Here is a 17,328-nt window from a genome sequence, read left to right on the forward strand (position 1 = left end):
CAGCAGGCCTGCACGGGCACGCAGAGGAAGTCACGGGTAGCTTCGGGGGCGGCGTGCTTTGGAGCTCGATTTCCCCACGTCTTCCCGCTCCACGAGACCCACAACCACGCTGCATTTTCACACGGGCGCCCCGTGCAGTGCCACACGCGAGGGTGCTCTCTTGCCCCTCATGCCTGTACACATTCCAAAGAGCCTGCAATGGCGGCCACGCAACGGCCAGCCCGCCAAAGCACGAGCCTTTTGTTAGCGGTCACAACAGGCACAGCCACCTGGAAAGCGCTGCAGGGTTAAAGCCCAGGACTTGGAAGATCGGTACCAAGCCGCACCTCCTGCGCCCAGCTCGGCAGGCCTGGCTCAGGCGGGAGGGAGGTTACAGCGGCCCCAGAGCGCTGCTTCAGCTGAGCTGGGAGAAGCAGCCTCAAAGAGGACGCGGCTTCATTCCCTGCCAGAAGGGAATAATAGCTGCAACTTGCTATAAAAGCACAAAGCAGGCATTTCATGCATGAACGTTCAAAATACACGTAATCAAGTAAAGGTATAAGCTATGCAGACCTTCACTTCTGGGAAAAAAGCCATCCAGTGTCTGACAGATAAGGAAGAAAATTTCACTTTGGGCATTTTAATCTACTGCAGTCCACAGATTTCAAATACCCTTTTTTTTTTCCCAACTGGTGGGTGAAGGCTGCCGAGAAAGATGGGACACTGTACTGGACAAGAGGGAGTTGGTTGCTGCTTTTGGGGATTGCGCCAGACGGTTTTCTTGGCATCCAAGGACGTCCCCTCTCTGAGTACTGCCATTTCCAGATGCAGCTGCTCCCCGCCGACCACAGCTGCTTGCTTCTGAGTCTGTTTCTAATCCCATCTCTTCTAGGCATCAGCTTTAGCCCAGCCGCAAGCTTTCCATGGCACTGGATCCACTGCAGGGCTGTAGTGTGGCAGGTAGCAGGTATAACACTGTGTAGTGTTGGCTAAGCAGCATGTGACAGAGGTCCTGCTGCTCAGCAACCTGAATCTTAAGTCACACTAGTGTCCCTTACACAGCCAATCATACATTTTATCCTCTCTTACTCAGATTTGCTCAACTATCAGCATGTGCCAGGCTTACACTCAAGCCCTGGTTATTTGCAGTGTAACGTGTTTGGTTCAAGCTGTACATCTTGAGTGACAGTTCAGCATTTTTTGAGCTGCAGCTCCTCCTGCTACACCACCACTGGTGGAAAATTTGTGAGCCCCTTGATAGACTACAGATGTGTTCCCAAGCTTCCCACTGCTTCAGCTGCAAAGGTTCAATGATTTTTGGTCAGAGCTGGGGAGCACTGCCTTAGCCTGCAGGAAAGACCTCACCCGATCTCATCTGATCTGATCGGCAAGCCCTCTGCTTGTGGGAATACTGTGAATCTTGCTAGCCTGTTTTTCCTTTAGCTCATGATGCTGCACCCTGATTATGTCAACAGTGCTGGTGCTTTTGTGTACGGTTACTTCAGGCAGCGTCTCCTTTGCTGGCTCAGCGAGAGCTGCGGTGGTTGAACATGCCTTTACAAGGACCAAGGTAAGATGCAGGTCTCTACTGACATGAAACAGTGCGGCTGGAGATTTCTGCCTGTGCTGCTCCGGAGGGGAGGAGGAGGCCGGGAGGCCGCTGCCCGTCCCCTCCCCGCCGGAGCCCTGCAAGGAGGCCCGCCCTGCCGGCCAGCGAACTGCAAGAGGGCACGAAACTTGGGGAAGCGCGTCCTTTTGGGCCGTTTTTACGGTCCTGGACCCGTGTGTGGTTACACCAGCGGCAGCACCTTTTCATTCGCTTCTTTATGGCCGTTTTCTGGCTTGGGGGTTCATGGAGGTGGCAGCGTGGTGTGGGCAGAGCACTCTGGGCTATTTTACATTTCTAGGTGTTCCGTGATAAGAACGTGGGATTCGTTTGTGGTTTTGGTTACGACGGTGAGCAAAGGCTTACAGTTTTTCTTCTTTCTCTTTTTGGTCTCTAAACAGTTGTGACTTTCTCAGGCTGTCGGCGTTGTGCATCACATGCAATAAACTGTGAAATCAGGATTTTGAATTCACTTCTGAAAATAGTTCTAATTAACCCAGGTCTCGAAGATAAGTCATGTTCCAGGCATAGCCTGTGCTTTCCTCTTGAGGAAAATACATGTACCGATGATCCTGTACGCTGGTATCCGTACAAAGAAGGTGTTTATTTTTGGCTCGCTTTCAGGAAGAAAGAGAATGGGGTTTTTTGGTGAAAGTTTGCAGAAATTTGCAACTGCTGAGTGGTTGCTGCTGGGTTGGAAAAGCGAGAGGATGGGCTTTTAAAAGTTAGATGCCGCTTTGGCTGTGCGGTGGTGTCAGTAGTAGTCCCAAGAAATGTCAGTGGTGCCTGGAATGGCCTTACTTCTCCATTTTGTTGAGATGGGTATCAGTGTACCTACTGTTCAGCTTGTTAATGCACGTATTTCTTCTTTGAAAGCTAACAGAGTAAAGCAAAAAAAAAAAAGAAAAAAAACCCAAAACAAACAGATTTCAGGGGTTTCCCTGCTGTATTTTAGCGGGGGATAGATCTTAGTGTAGGGGAAAAACATGCATACATTTAATTATCCTAAGCTAAATGAGTTTATTAATTGAAAATATTGTGTTATGGCCGTGGCATTGGTTTGTGTCCCGCTTGCAGTAGACTTTCAAGTTTCAGTAACTTGAGTTGCTGATTGTAAATTTGTCAGCCGTTGCAGTGTCTGGCACTCTTGTGTTTTAACTGTAGACTCAGATACTGTTTAATTCGGTGCTAGGAGAGTTACATGTATTTTTCAGTGCATTATTTCTTCCATATGGTAAATATGATGAAACATTGCTGCTGCCGCCACCACAGCTGTGAATAAAACACAGTGGTATTGGCATCTTATTTGTGGGAGAGTCATCTGATTGCTTTTTTTTTTTAATAGTACTTTTCAGAAAGCATCTTCTTTTTCCTTATTTGCTACTTGGGAAAAGTGAAGAAAGAGATTTGGGGCAGTCTTAGAAAATGAGAGCAGGCCAGAGATAAGTGTGCTCCAGATTTAATAGGAGTGGTGTGTAACTACAGCTGTCTGAAGTGATATCACAGCATGCGCTTTGCCAGCCAGTGCCAGTAGGAGGGAGGGATTCTGCAGCTCTTCTTGTCCTACCAGGGAAAGTCCATGCTGGTTAGCAGCATTGGTTGTCTGTCATAGATGATTTAGTACTAGATCTCACCAATACATTCTGTTGGTAATGGTTGTTACTAGATAGGTATTTGCAAATAGGTTTCTGATGTGAATCCTTTCTGAGGTCACACCTTCAGTTATTGAAGGTTTTTGTAAATAGCCACTCAAATTTGAGATGCGGTGAACATGTTAGTTAATACTGTGGTTCTGCATTTGAACTTACAAACTCTACAAGTAGGAGTGAATTTTTTTTCCTGCCTGCAAAATGACTTGGGGGCATATAATTTTAATATTAACTGTAATTTATAGATTTGTATGAAAACATGTATGCACTCGGTGACAAGCTCTCTTCCTTTCCCCTTCTTTTTCTAAAAAAAAAAAAAAAAAGAGGGGCTGTTTTCTCCTCCTGCCTCCTTCCTTCCCCCCTTCCCCCCCCTTTTCTTGAAAAACATGTATGCACTCGGTGACAATCTCTTTTCTTTCCCCTTTTTTTTTAAAAAAAAAAAAAAAAAAGAGGGGCTGTTTTCTACTCCTGCCTCCTTCCTTCCCCCCTTCCCCCCCCTTTAGTTGACACGCTATGCAGTTTGATTGAAATCACTGAGGGATGCGGGGACTTGGTGTCTCCACGTACAAGAATTTAAGTGTCCTGATGACAGCACATACGAAGTTGCAGGAGAGACTACACTGGAGCTCCAGGAGTTCATGTTTTCCAGTGGTTAAACCCTGCAGGCTGTCTACAAAATAACCTTGTCTGTGCGGAGAGTGCGACGTTGCGCACATGTGTTGAGAGGTCTGTGTCTCTGTGCAGGAAGGGTGTGCACGCTTGCGAGAGGGAGCAAGAGCCTGCACCACAGCTGAACAGCAACACGAACGCTGATGAAGTTGAAAAAAGGTCTCCAGTCACCTTTGCAGTACATCTGGAGATCCTGATCTTACCTTGGTAGGATGCATATCTCATGTGTTGCACAACTGGGAGCCGTCCTTCAGAAGGACGGTAGGACAGTTAGTTACAGGGTAACCAATAAAGAAGGCTTGTGTCTGAGGAACCAGCATCAGGAATTGCTGAGGGGTTTTCTAATTTCTTTGGAGGGCAGCAGAAAGGAATGGAAATAGAGATAGTCTTTTGAGGGAGTGTCTTTTTTTAACTACTGAGCTTGTCAGGCCCAGGGTGCTTTACACATTGAGTGGTGCAGCAGCTGGATGGAGTTGTAGGCAAGATGACTTTCCTGGTTAGCGTGATTGTGTCGATAGTACTGAATGGTTAGTGCCAACGTGTGAGGCTCTTGTGTGGCCAGCAGACTGGAATTAGTTTGCTTTACTGGAGCTTTGTGTCTCTTAGGTCTGTCTGGAAACCTGACCCTCTTTCTTCAGTTCCCAGCCACAGCAGAGCTGTGTGTGCCAGCCGTGTCATGTAACAATGGTTTCAGCTTTTGTGATCACCTAAGGATTTTGAAAAAGAGTAGATCAGCTTGTTCCCAGCTACTGTTTGGAGACTAGGACGGAAGAGGCAGGCAGAAGAGCACTGATAAATAATGTGTTTGGCAGTTGGGCAAAATTATTTTGTCCTACAAAATCCCAATTTTACCATCATGAGGATTGCATTTAAAAGTGTTCATAACGAAATGAATGTGAGTGTCTGCCAGTGCTGTTGAGACCCAGCTTCTGCATATCTCAGCAGACAGCCATTGACACGTGGAATAAAGTGTATGTGGAGTTTAAGACGACTTCTGCAACAGTTTTGTGGACCACAGTTAATTATCTTCAAAGCCACTAGTTAGTTGTCCATGGCAGAACTTCTCTAGCCATTTCCTTTGCTGGCTGCTTGTAGGTAATGAACAGAGAGTGGAAAAATTTGCTTCTTCTAGAACTCCATAGAAACTGTGCGTGCAGCAGCTATGCTCTTTTCCTGTTGCTCTGCTTGGGAGTGTTTTGCAGAGGGTTCCCCAGAATCAGAAGTATCACTTGGTTCATAGTTTTGAATGGCCTGGAGGGAGGAGATGTGCTGAGTGGATATCTTACCCCAATCTGCTGGTCGCAGGAAAGTCTAATAAAATTATTTTGGTTCCAAATCTTTCCTGAATTCACATGACTCAATTGGAATAAAATAGGAAAATGACTTGGGTAGGTGTGTAGGTTCTAAGACAGTGTGAGTTTGAGTGGCTGGCCAGACTTGGGCCATGTCACTTTGGTTTTTCTGTACCATGTTTCTAAATTTAGCAACTTCTTTGCAGCCTCTTAAAACAGTAAGGATTTGGCCTATTGTTTGTTCTCAATTCTGCTCTGCATTAGCATCCTGATTAACCTCATACTTACTTATTTTGTCTAGTAGTCCTAGTCAATGTAATAGCTATAATTTCTAAAAACACAAAACATATATGAGAATGTCGTCTTGTCTTCCACTGATAAAGATAAACGTGTTTTCAGTCCCAGGCCAGATATTCTCATGTTCTAACACCTGCTTTCAAACAAAATGAATTTAGTTGTCTGTGACTTATCTTTTAGCTTCCAAAGTATGCAAATAGATGTTGGCTCCAGCGTGCAGGTACCTGAGTTTAGGCTGCATACATCAGCATAGTTCATGTTGCAGGAACATCTCATTGATGCTCAGAGGGTAAAAATCTGTGTTTTGAAATTTATGAACTTTTGAGTCATGAGAAACCAGAGCTGCAGTCTACAACCATCTGTGATCACAGAACCAGTTGCTCAGTTAAGTTTCAAAGGCGTGGGTTGTGTCAAAGAGATACATGCAATATGTAGAGTAGGTCACCTTGGTGATGGCTTTGAAATACGTTCCGATTTCTGAATTTGTGGCTGTTGTGTTAATTGGCAGTCAGGTTTCAGCTGATGCATCCTGAGTATGAGCAGTCTATCAACAGAGAAGAGACACCATTTGGAGCTGATGATAGTTTGTTTGTAAACATTTGTAAGATTTCTGTGCCTAAGCATGGAAGAAGCCTCATCAATTTTAAATAATCTGCTTCCATTGCAGGGGATGGTGCTGAGACATAAGTGGGTATCTGTTGATTTCGTTTTGCCTTCTTAGTAGGTTAAATGTTAAGCATGGAAGGTACTTTGTTAGGTTCTCCAGACAGTGAGTAATGAGTGCGGCAGTTTGTCAGTGGGAGAAAAGTTGTGTCTGTATCTTCTGAAGTATTGATGTGCCTCTTCTGTTTACATAAAATAAGTGGTCCTGTTAATGGGTAGCAGCATTCAAATGAGAAGAGCTTATGCAAGTGCATAGTATGAATCTGAAGCACACAGGCTGTACCAGCTAAATCGAATATCAGTTCCTAGTGAAACTGCAGGTTTAGAGGATGAAAGGAACACGGAACACTTAGTGCATGTAGATGTAAGTAAATTTTTATTGCTGCGTCTCACGCTGAGTGGATGGAGGCTGTGTTCTGGCCAGGGGTAGTGGTGTTAGTTAGAGGGCTGGCTCAGGAGACTGTTCATGAAATAGTAGCTTGCGTGTGCCTGTGGCTTACATCCAGCACAGGTCAGTTCTGGCTCAGTTACAGCATGACGTGCGTGAGGTGTGCTGTATCCTCAATGGAGAATGCTCACTTTGTTTCACAGCTTGCTCTTGAATCAAATTCAGTCCTTAGCCTACCTCTCGTCTTTCCTGCAGTGACTCTAGATGAACAAGGATGAGTCACGTTGGCATGTTACTGTGAGGAAGTGCTGTCCCAGAGGGGTGTGTGGGGATCTTCTTCTGAAGGGCCAATGATTAAAAACAAAGGAAAGTTCACATTGCAAAATTGAAATGCTTTGAAAGCTCCAGCAGCCTCCTAACTATTTGTTTAAATACCAGAGGTCAGGTTTGTAGATGTATTTAAGTATTTGTATGCCTCAGTTCCTTATCTGTAAAACAGGGAAGTACATAGAATCCCATCTCAGAGGCTGCAGGATTAATAGTACTGAGAGGTGTGGATACCTTCTGCAATGCTAGTGAATATTGTAACTATCAAAAGCAGTAATACATGCATTTAGAATTGTTGGGGGGGGGGAATAAAACATAAAAATTGTTGACTTTCCCTTTCAATAAAAGGTGAAACAAGTTTTAGTAGTGTTGTGGCTCCTAGTTTCTTACTAGTTATTCTGATGTGTATGCAGCGCATAGAAAATACAGAGCAATTATAAGACTACAAAGAATTTTGTTTCCCTCTTGCAATGTCAACATGTTGAGAAAAGCAAATGTTGCTTCTGAATTTCTGTATAGCTCAGAAGGAAGAAAATATTCAATAAAAATCTTCTTTCTAAAGAGTAGCAGACCAGGTTGTTTTATAGGTAGGACCATGAGAGTTTTTAAAAAAGCTTTTTTTATTGATTCAGTTGAATCACTGTCTGAAGGAAGCATATTTAGACAAGACAATAAAGGAAGAAATTCAGTCCTACTGTAGGCGGATACCTTGATGAACTGCCTGTCCATCCTTTGTGTTGTGCTTGAATGTTCTCACTGAACCACCTAGTTGAAATAAAATGAGAAAGGGCATTCATTCTTTAATGGTAGCTCATGTTTTAGTGCCTGTAGCTTGCCTTGCTAGAACCCCTGACTTGTGAGTGTACCCCTTGTCTCCTCGAGACTGTGAGCTAAGAGAGTTTCAGATGCCTAAATATGCAGCTAGAACCGAAACACTTTGGTCAGCTAAGACTACCCAGTATGAAAAATGAGCCAGTAGTTCACAAGTAGATTTCACGCAAAGAGGAAGCTCTGCTGAAGCTGTTTTACATTACGAAAGCTGGAGGACTGATGTGAAATAGCATAGCAGGGAGGTCTTTCTCACTCTGCTTTTGTCAGCCACTGCAGGATAAGCATTGCTAGAAGATGTTGCACTTACCTGTGTGCTCCTTTCGGAACTTCTTGTTTTGGGGGGAAGAAAATAATCCCCAAAGTGTAGGAGAAAAATATAGCCCCTTTTCCACAGTGCTGCTGTCAGTGTGAATGACTGCCCTGTGTGTGCTGCAGGACAAGAAAACCTTGAAAGGAAATAGGTGCCTACCAGTAAGATGAGTAATGGCTAAATTTTAGACTTGCAGTTCGTTGGGTGGTCTCAAAAATTCCTGTTTGGTTGCCTAGTTATCTTAAGAGTTGGGGAAAGGGCTTCATTTGTTCATATGTGTATACATAAAGAACAATTTTTATCACCCAGTGAGTGGCAGGCCCTCTAGGACTAGCAAAGATGAAACAAGCACAAGAATTCCACTTGCCAGGGAAAAAAGGTGATTGAATTGGGGATCGAATCAGGCATTCGGTCATCAAGGAGTCCTTTCAAGAAAATTCCAGAGGCAAAACCCAGTCTTGCTGGATCATAAGGAGCCAGGTCGAACGACTCCTTGTTTCTTCAGGAGTTTTCTTGGTGGCAGTCTCAGCAGGAGGAATGAATCCCAGATTAAGACAGTCTCCTGGCAGATAAGAGAACAGAAATACTTTCCAATTTCTGATCTTTGAGTGCCTAGAAGCTGCGTCTCCCAGTTTGATTGAAAGAAATGCAGTCATATCTGAGATTTTCAGTATGTGATTTATCTCATGAGGGCCTCTTACAGGCCTTTGAAGTAGCTGGAGGAGAGGGATTTGATTGGTTTCGCATGTTTGTGCCAAATCCTGTAGTAAGTAGAAGAACTTGAGATTATGAGATGTTGTGGTATACATATTACAGAACACAATAAATAATGGTCTGAACAGCTTCTTTTGCCTCTGGCTTTACAACTTGGGGTTGAATTCACTTCTATTCCCTGGCAGGTTCTGCCGACCTCCTCTTTTTCCACACACGCCACCCCCTGTAATCTTCAGTAATCTTTTTTTCCTGGAGGAGCAGCGCTGTGCACTGCACCTCTGAATGGCTTTGAGACTTTTACCTCCCTGCCAAGTTTGTTTAAAAATCCACCTATGGGTTTGCAAGCACAGACAAATAAGCTCTGCCTTGTTACCTAGTCTCATTCCTTTAGGAAGTTGAACTTGAAAAAAAACCAAAAAGAAACTGCAAGGTTGAAAAATCAAGCTCTAAGAAGTTTGGAAATGCTTGGATTTAAGTTATCCAGATGCTTGCCAGGATTTGATCTGAATCAGCACCATTTTTCTCGCTATTGGACACAGTGGGAGGAAGTGAGTACAGATTCATATGCTTCAGTTCCTTATCTGTGTAACAGCAAGGTATATTCAGTCCTCTCTCAGAGGTTTCAGGATTAATATTTTGAGCGTCATGGGATGTGGATATCTTCTGTGAATACATAGGTGTACAGGGATTGTAACTTTTCCACATGGATAAGCTAGGTCAGCCTGGAGTCCACAGTATTTGATTAGTTCCTAGAATATACATACTTTCTCCTGTGTTGTTGATGAGGTCACTGGCTAGCTGAGTAGCCAGCCTTGTCTGTACTCTGTGTTGACATGTTTTGTGCCTGTTGTCACTCACACTAAGCAAGAGCTTGAACACACTCAGATTTTCATGGCAGTTGTTCAGCTGAGTTTTAGTTTGCTGTTGGCAGCCAGTTGTAAGAATTTTCTTAATGTTGACTGAATAAGCTGAATTCCTGGGCATGTTCTAAGGGGAAAAAAAAAAATTCAGAAACAGATCTTCTGCATGGAAAATTTCACCTCCAGTGGCTCTTGAGCAGATCTAAGCACCTGAGAACAAGATCTCCTAAAATAAAGTGGTGGCAGACTTGCCTGTCGATGTGGCTGCCCAGTCTCTCATCTGACCCTCATGGTATTGTGTCGTGGGTTCCCTGCAGAGACTGGAACCCTGCTATGGTGGAGCTGGGAACCACACTGAACAAACAGCTTTGCTTTCTCCGTTGTGCAGGTCAGATAAAAAGCAGTGCTGGTTAGCATGAGTGAACCGCAGAGATCTCTCTCTTTCTCCAATATCAGACACATCATTTACCCAGTGGTGAGAACGGGATGAGGTTTTCTAAAATGTCACTTGGTGGAAAAAAAAAATCACTCAGTGCTTCTGTATAGAAGTCTGTTCTTTAGCTGAAACTTGCAGCTTACTATTTTTAAGAGCACTCCCATGGATAAGAGACATATTTTCAAACCCTGGCAGGCCTTAACCAAGCTTAGAACTTTAGCTTGTGTTTAGGGCCAGCTGATTCACTGGCAGAAAAACGCTGGTATTTTGCACATAAACCAACTGAGAACCAAGCCCAGAGCTGAGCATCAGAGTATTGGTACACCCCTGACTGATGTTGTAGTTGGACAAGTATTTTCTCAGAGGGCAGTGTTGGTTTCAGCATCTCTGCTTCATACTGTCCCTTCAGTTTTGCTGTCGCAGTTGTTCCTGCCGCTGTTTGGTCATCTGAGCTTAAAATGCCTTGGTTAGGGTGGGGGAAAAAAAGGTTGGTTTTTAACCTGAATCTGCTCTCCAGTCTGGTTTACTGCGCAAGTCTACAAATAGTTAAACCAGTCTATCAGAGACAGGACGGCATAAAAACAGGCGCTGGGTTCACTTAAGCGCACAATGCCACCAGGCAACTCTGGCCAGGCTGTCTGGTGTGAGGTGTCAGTGGGCTGGTGTGTCCCCGTTCAGGTTGCAGGTCTTGGGGCAGGAATTTCCTCTGCTGCACTGATTTGGAGCTGTCCACACCGTGTGTAAATCGTGGAAACACTGAAGCAGAAAAAAGCAGTTCAGCTTCACCTGCTGTTTCAGCTTACTCTGACATCCAAGTTTCCTTCACTTGACTCCTTGGAAAGGGGGAAGGCATAGTCGTGGTTTTAAATTTATATTATGCATTGTAGCAAAAACAATGGAATAATTGGGAAACTGTCTTACGTTGCCTGTGGAGACTTCTCGCATGTTTTTGAATAAGTAGTTTGTTACTGAACCTCTTGAACTGTTTGCACTGTGTAGTTTTTGTTTCAACAAGGTATTTGCCTTGCAGCTCAGGGGCTGTGTTTGTAGCTGTTGCCTGCTCGGGGCATGGGGCTCTGTTGGGTTTCATGAGGATTTTGCTCCAGGGAGCATGCAGAAGCTAGGCTCTTGGTCACACTGGGTTTTTCTTGCTCAGCCTGCAGCTGTGGTCTGCGGTTCGCTGGCTGACTGCTAGCAGTGGACAATGTGAAGGCATGAATTGCTGACATCCATCCTCCGTACGCACGTGGAGGGACGTGTGCCAGCTGTCTGAATTACACTTGCATGCTTCATGCTGCCCAGGCGAACGCTTTTTTATAGAAACATATTTTAAGCAAAGCTAGAAAGCAAAACAACTCACTTGAAAACAAAGGCTAGAAACCAGGATGTAGAGCACTAATCAGACTCAAGGAGACTGTTGCATTTGGGGAAGGGGTGGGGGGGCTTTTGCCATCACTTCTGTGTGCTGAAATATGCGGTTGCCCAGGCTCCAACTGGCTTTCCTCCAGCCTCACCTGGGCGTAGGGCAGGAGCCTAACTTGTTCCCCTGCTCCTCAGAGCGGGGCTGCAAACATGTTGTACAAATAAGTTGGTCAGGACTGCTCTCCAGTCTAATAAAATAAAACACTGTTCACATGTACTGTGAAACAGGTCAGAGGGTGGTGAACCAAAATACTGCAGTGAAGAAGCAGCACTTTCTTCAAGTGCTTTGATTTTAGTGGCATAGCAGTGAGAATAAGCAGAATGAGCACTAGTCGTGTTCAGTAGCTTGTGCAGTCCCCTTAGAGTACCGTCAAAGTCGAATCATGGCACTCTTCAGGGAGAATTTCTGGACTTGAACAATATGAGTGGAAGAATGAATCTTAAAACTAAGACATGGAAACCATTCACTAAGGGTTTGAAAACCCAGTTCCAAGGGGTTTTCACACAGGCATGATCTTGCTGATGTTCTGACCCTGGCATATTTGTAAATATATACATGATAGCATGATGCAGATCAGATAATAACGCATGTGGCTCTCTAGTTGAATATTAAGACTGTGACTGCCCTCCTATTCCTTGTAGTGGTGAAGTCCCAGAAATACAGATGATTCCTAAAATTTGCCTAAAAACTGTCTTGACATAGTTTGTTTGGACAATCTAGTTGAGCAAGATTTTTTTACTATTGCTGAAACCTTTTTGACAGCCATCCTGTGTCTTCAATTACTTATGAGTGATCTGGAGGAAAAAGGTGTTTTTACAGAATCTGAAACAGCAAAAAAGGCAAATTCTGAGTTCCCATGAAATCCACCTTTGTTTATTAAGGTTTATTAATCTCACACGCAGTGTGTGTGAGAACAGGGCTATGCTCTGGATTTAGAGCCAACTCAAAAACTGGGTTGAGACAGGCCAGTTTTACCTTACTGACGTTTTGTGGGTTTTTTGTTCTGTGTTGTTTTTTAACAGCAGCAGAGTTGAAAAGATGGCACCTGTGCATCAGTTTGCTGCTTTTATTACTTCAACTTTTATCAGAGTTTGTAGAGACACCTCTGCTTTTTTTTTTCTTAGTTCTTAAACAAATATTCTGGGTTATGCCATTAATTTTTAATTCTCTTCTATTCCTTTTACTTCCTGCAGTTCTTGTGTGGTTGGTGAAAATAAGCCTACGCTGCAGGGATGCAAGAGGAGCAACAGCCGGAGGTAGGGCTTGGAGCCGAAGTTTTTTTCCTCAGTAGAATTGCAGGGAAGGTCAAGACTCTGAATCAGCCACGTTCTTCCACTCATCCTCAGGGAAGGCCTGCAAAGTTGGGGGTTGAGACTACCAGTGTTAGGGGCATTGGGGGCTGAGTGCTTTTAAAAGGGTTGGGGGGCTGAGTGCTATTGTTTTGCCACATTTAGGTTCTTTTCAGGGTCCTTTTTCCTACAATTGCAAAAGCTAAAAAGGGTCTTTTGTATTAATTTACTTGCAAGTGAGGAATTGCAGAAAATAGTCTAACCTATAAGCTTAAACCTTTAGGAAGAAAAAATGTTTTGTAATTATGCAAATTATATATGAATGATCTCAATGTACATGGGTTAAGTACCATGCCAAATTAAACCGAGGTGCTTTTTTCTACCCTGCGTGTTTCTCTTCTTCTCCTTTCATATCCATGTATCTCAAAACCTTTTTCAGGTGTAATAGGTGAAGCTCAGGAAATTTTTTTCTTATGAGATATAAAAATGTTGGTTCCTGTGTCCTGTTAGTTAATTTAAAAGGAATAGCAGGCTCTTAATGTGGTGCTTAGTGCTTTTCCCACTGCAATGTTGTAATGTTGTTATGATGACAAAGCCGGCATAAGTGACAGGATTAATTCCATATGTTACAGATGGATACATTTTTCAAAATATTTTTGTGACTAGAGTTACATATGCAAGCAGTAGAGTCAAGCCATATGTTGTGATCAAAAGCTGAGCTGGTGTTAAATTAGATTTGTGAATGTAATTGCAATTTGCGGTGTAATTGCAGTTTACAGTTGTCCATGAACAGATTTTTGCTTTGTAGTGAAAGGATGATATGTTGCTGTGAATGTTTTAAACTTTGCACTGTAGAGCTGTTGTACTTCTTGGTCTTACTTCATGAAATGCATGATAAATTTTGCCTTACCTTCAGTGGGGCCAAGGTAAGACACCCAGGATTTATTATCTGAAAATTACTGTTTGGCACAATGGAATGCAAGAAAGAATTAATTACTCTTGTTGAAAGCTTTTAACAATTGGATGTGCTTTGTACAGTCCTGTTTTAAATCTTACCAGGTTAAGTACAAAGTAAATAAACCAGTCATTCTAGCTAAAAAGCTGACAACCTTCAGGAGAGTTTGTCTGCCTGCTTGCTGACTCATTAGTACTGCCTTTCATTTGGAAGATACTTGAATGATGATGGATTCTCATCCTGTCTCAAACTTTTTTGACTGAATGTTGTTCAAGAATTCCAAATTCTCTCAGTAGTCATCCTGATTTAACTTTGAATTAATGTAGTTGTCTAAAGGTAGTTTATAGTTGAGCTTTCCCTGATTCTTAAGTCTTTCTTTTCTGTACTAACTCTGCCTCTCCAGCTTAGATGACATAGGCTGAATGACTGGGATTGCTTGAATTCTATGCATGGGTTTTAAAACTTGCCTGTTAGTTAAAAATAAGAAAGAAAGTTTTGTTAGTCAAAGACTTGCCTCATATACTTCTAGTGATAATATTTGAAAGTCAGTCTTTGGGAATCTTTTCAATTAACTTCTGATCCTTTAGGGATCAAAACTATGCAGATGCTTTTCATCCTTTTGACTCTGATTTCTGATGTGCATAAAGTCAACATACACAAATTTTATAAGGTTGGGTGTGCATATTGTGTAATTACCTTACACTTATTCTAACAGAATCAAATATTTGAGCAGATTCTTCCTGAACAGATATGTGTATTATTGTGAGTGCTGATTAACCCTGTCAGACTCCTGACAGACTAATGCTGACTGGTAGTTGAGTCAAATACGCCATCTTATAAATAGCAGTGGTATTATAATAATCAGGGCACATTTTAGTTTCCAACAAAGAAAATGTTATGGTAGTGTTAGATAAATTTGTTCTTTTTATTCTAGAATCAGATTTTTTTAAAAACTCCATGTCAAGTATAAATATTATCTTTTGAAATAGGCATGAAATAGTTAGGCTTTAATATGTTCTTTCTCATGCTTACCCAGCTAGGAGAAAATCAGTTGTAAAACCACAGATGTTTTGAACTGTTGACACTGCTTAAATTATTTACTTGCTTGAATATTATATGTAGGTTCAAATTGAGCAAACTCACAAGGGGAAAGATGTATTAAAACATTTCATTATAATTCCCAGCGTCCTTTTGAATTTGTTTCACACAGGCTGCTGCAGATCCAATGTCCTACTCTGATGCACCAGAAGATGGCCCAAAGGAAACGTCAAGTGTATCGCAGAATATCTGTATGTTTCTGGTTTGACTGGGGAGGGTGTATCACGTTGGAAGTATATTAAGCTAAATGTCCATGCCTTTTCCTTACTTAATAAGGATGTGGCTCTTAGCACAAAAGGGACATGCGAATGAGGTCATATCTGTCTCAATCTGTTTGTGATTTGTAGAAAGGCCCAGTTGCGTAAACCAAATTTGGAAAGAGCAATGACACATCAACAGTCAGTTCGCTGCTCCCGTGCTTTCAAAAGAATGTAAATGGTTTTTGATATAATAGATATACTCAGCTATTGTTTTAAGCTCGGTTGTTGCTCTCTAAGCCAGAGATGGATAAGTACATGTTTGCTTCGGCATTCTGGCATCTAGCGTTATGATGTTGAACCAGTCATCCCAGGTGGAATACTTTGCCCATGCCAGCATGATAATATTTTGGTATGAAGGCCAAGCCTGCAGGATGTGGGAATAGAAGTATTCTAGCCAAAACTGTCTTGTGAAGCCCAGGAAGAGCATCGGTTCTTACCTTTTAGTGGTAAGGATCAGATAATGACAGATATTTCTTTCTCAGGAGGAGGGAAAAAAAAGACTTAGGATTTGCTTTGTGTTTATTGATCTACTGTTGTGATGTTACTGTATACAACCCTCATTCTGAACAATAGGAATATTCAGATTGGCTATATTGGCAAATAATAGGCTCTGAACCACCTTAGGGCAAATTAGTGTGTAACAGCAACATTACTGTAATGCCAAAGTTGCTGAATAATCCCTAGGGATCACAGCTTTCAGAAATAACAGTCATGGGAGCAAAGAGAGCCTTGACTAAAGCTATTGGAAAAGTATTTGGACCTAAAGAAGCAGATCAATTTTTTATGCTGCTTTTTTCTCCAGATAAAGTTGTTTGTTTAATAAAAACTGTAGCTGGTCTTGAGAACGTTTTTCTTGATTATGTCCTTAAATGATAACATCTGGTTCTGCACTGTTACAGCAGTTTTTCTTCACATGAAACGTTATTCAGTCCAGTTCTGAATATATGTATGAGGTGAAGGCTGGAAAATTAATAGAAAGGAAATCCTTTAAGGGTTACTGAATACATAGAAACCACTTTCAACTGGGGGAATCTGATCCCTAAATGGCTTTAGGCTAGGAGAGTATTTGGGGGAAGGTATCATGCGTGCTTCCCCATTTCTTACGCTCAAAAAAAAGATACCCACTTTTGACCATTGTGGGAGGCAGGATATTTGCTTAGGTTGATTTTGGTTGATCTACTATGGCTGCTTTTATGATTATGTGACTGAGTGCTACAAATGCAACAGCCCTACTTCTCCTCATTCCTTTTACAGTCATGTTTTCCCCACGCCCTCCTTAGCATCACCATCTGTTTTGGCAGCAGCATGGTCTTAGATCAGACTGTACTGATTGCAACACACCATGTTCTTGGGTATTGACCATGGAGTAGTAGGCTGCTAAAATGTTAACGAAGAAGGCTGTTGGAGGGTGGCTTTTGTTTTGGGTTTTGGTTGTTTTGACATAAGATCTTGAGATAAGTGTTTGTGGGACAGATCTGGGGCCAGAGCCACACAGTTAAACCAGATTCATTAAACAAATGAATGTATGGTAGGAGGCTGTAATTTATCTGCACCTTTGACATCCTGCCTGCAAAACTGTTCACTAACCTTTTTTTTTTTCCTGGGATTATGATCTTATTCCAGGGTTCTGGACCACTTGAGACCTCTGCTAACTTGTGCAGCAGCTTGCCAGAGAAAGAGAGTTGGTTGGAAACAAAACTCTGCTTTCCTACTTGATGCTTTTTTTTCTAAGATGCATTACAGCTTAAAGATAACTCATTCAAAGTTACTGTATTTCCCATTGATGTAAAACTGAAGCTTCTCTATCCCAGTTAATGAGGCTTTCTGGCATTTAACACGCAACTGTGATGGAACTGATAGATCTTCTTATTTTCCATGGCAAGCTTGACATAGATGGGCTGAACTCACGTTGTACCATTTTGGTCTTAGTTTGTTGTTGAAACTAGGGAAGAATGATTGATTTCCTGACCTGAATACCTCTTAAGGTTTAATTTTCAATTGTATACTGATCCCTGGTGTGTTAATCACAGAAAAGCTTAAGATTGGTACTGTAGGTGTCCTATATGTGCCAGTATGTGCAGGTGACTTTACCAGCATACTCACACCATTGTACATGTGTTGCTATTGTTTATACAAATAAAATCCCACAAGGGAACGCTTTTGTTCTAGAATGAAAAAAAATGCCTTTTTTTTTTTTTTTCCAATTTAGTGTATACCTTTTCTAAGTATTCTTTGCTTCTTTGTCCTCCTCACCTGGCACACCACTTCTCTCTATCCCTTAC

The 17,328-nt window shown here is 42.4% G+C and overlaps 1 protein-coding gene across 1 annotated transcript in view; it reads left to right on the plus strand.

The window, feature by feature from the left end:
* Window positions 1-12,633: 12,633 nt before the first annotated feature.
* The window catches only part of TRABD (TraB domain containing), a 25,692-nt gene continuing 20,997 nt past the window's right edge, over window positions 12,634-17,328 (plus strand). The window contains exons 1-2 of the mRNA XM_009332013.1: window positions 12,634-12,700; window positions 14,899-14,977. Coding sequence (XP_009330288.1) covers window positions 12,677-12,700; window positions 14,899-14,977 — 103 coding nt within the window. The 5' untranslated portion in view covers window positions 12,634-12,676. The remainder of the gene's footprint in view (window positions 12,701-14,898; window positions 14,978-17,328) is intronic.

Source organism: Pygoscelis adeliae, unplaced genomic scaffold, assembly GCF_000699105.1.
Source record: "Pygoscelis adeliae isolate BGI_AS28 unplaced genomic scaffold, ASM69910v1 Scaffold49, whole genome shotgun sequence".
NCBI classification, from domain to species: domain Eukaryota; kingdom Metazoa; phylum Chordata; class Aves; order Sphenisciformes; family Spheniscidae; genus Pygoscelis; species Pygoscelis adeliae.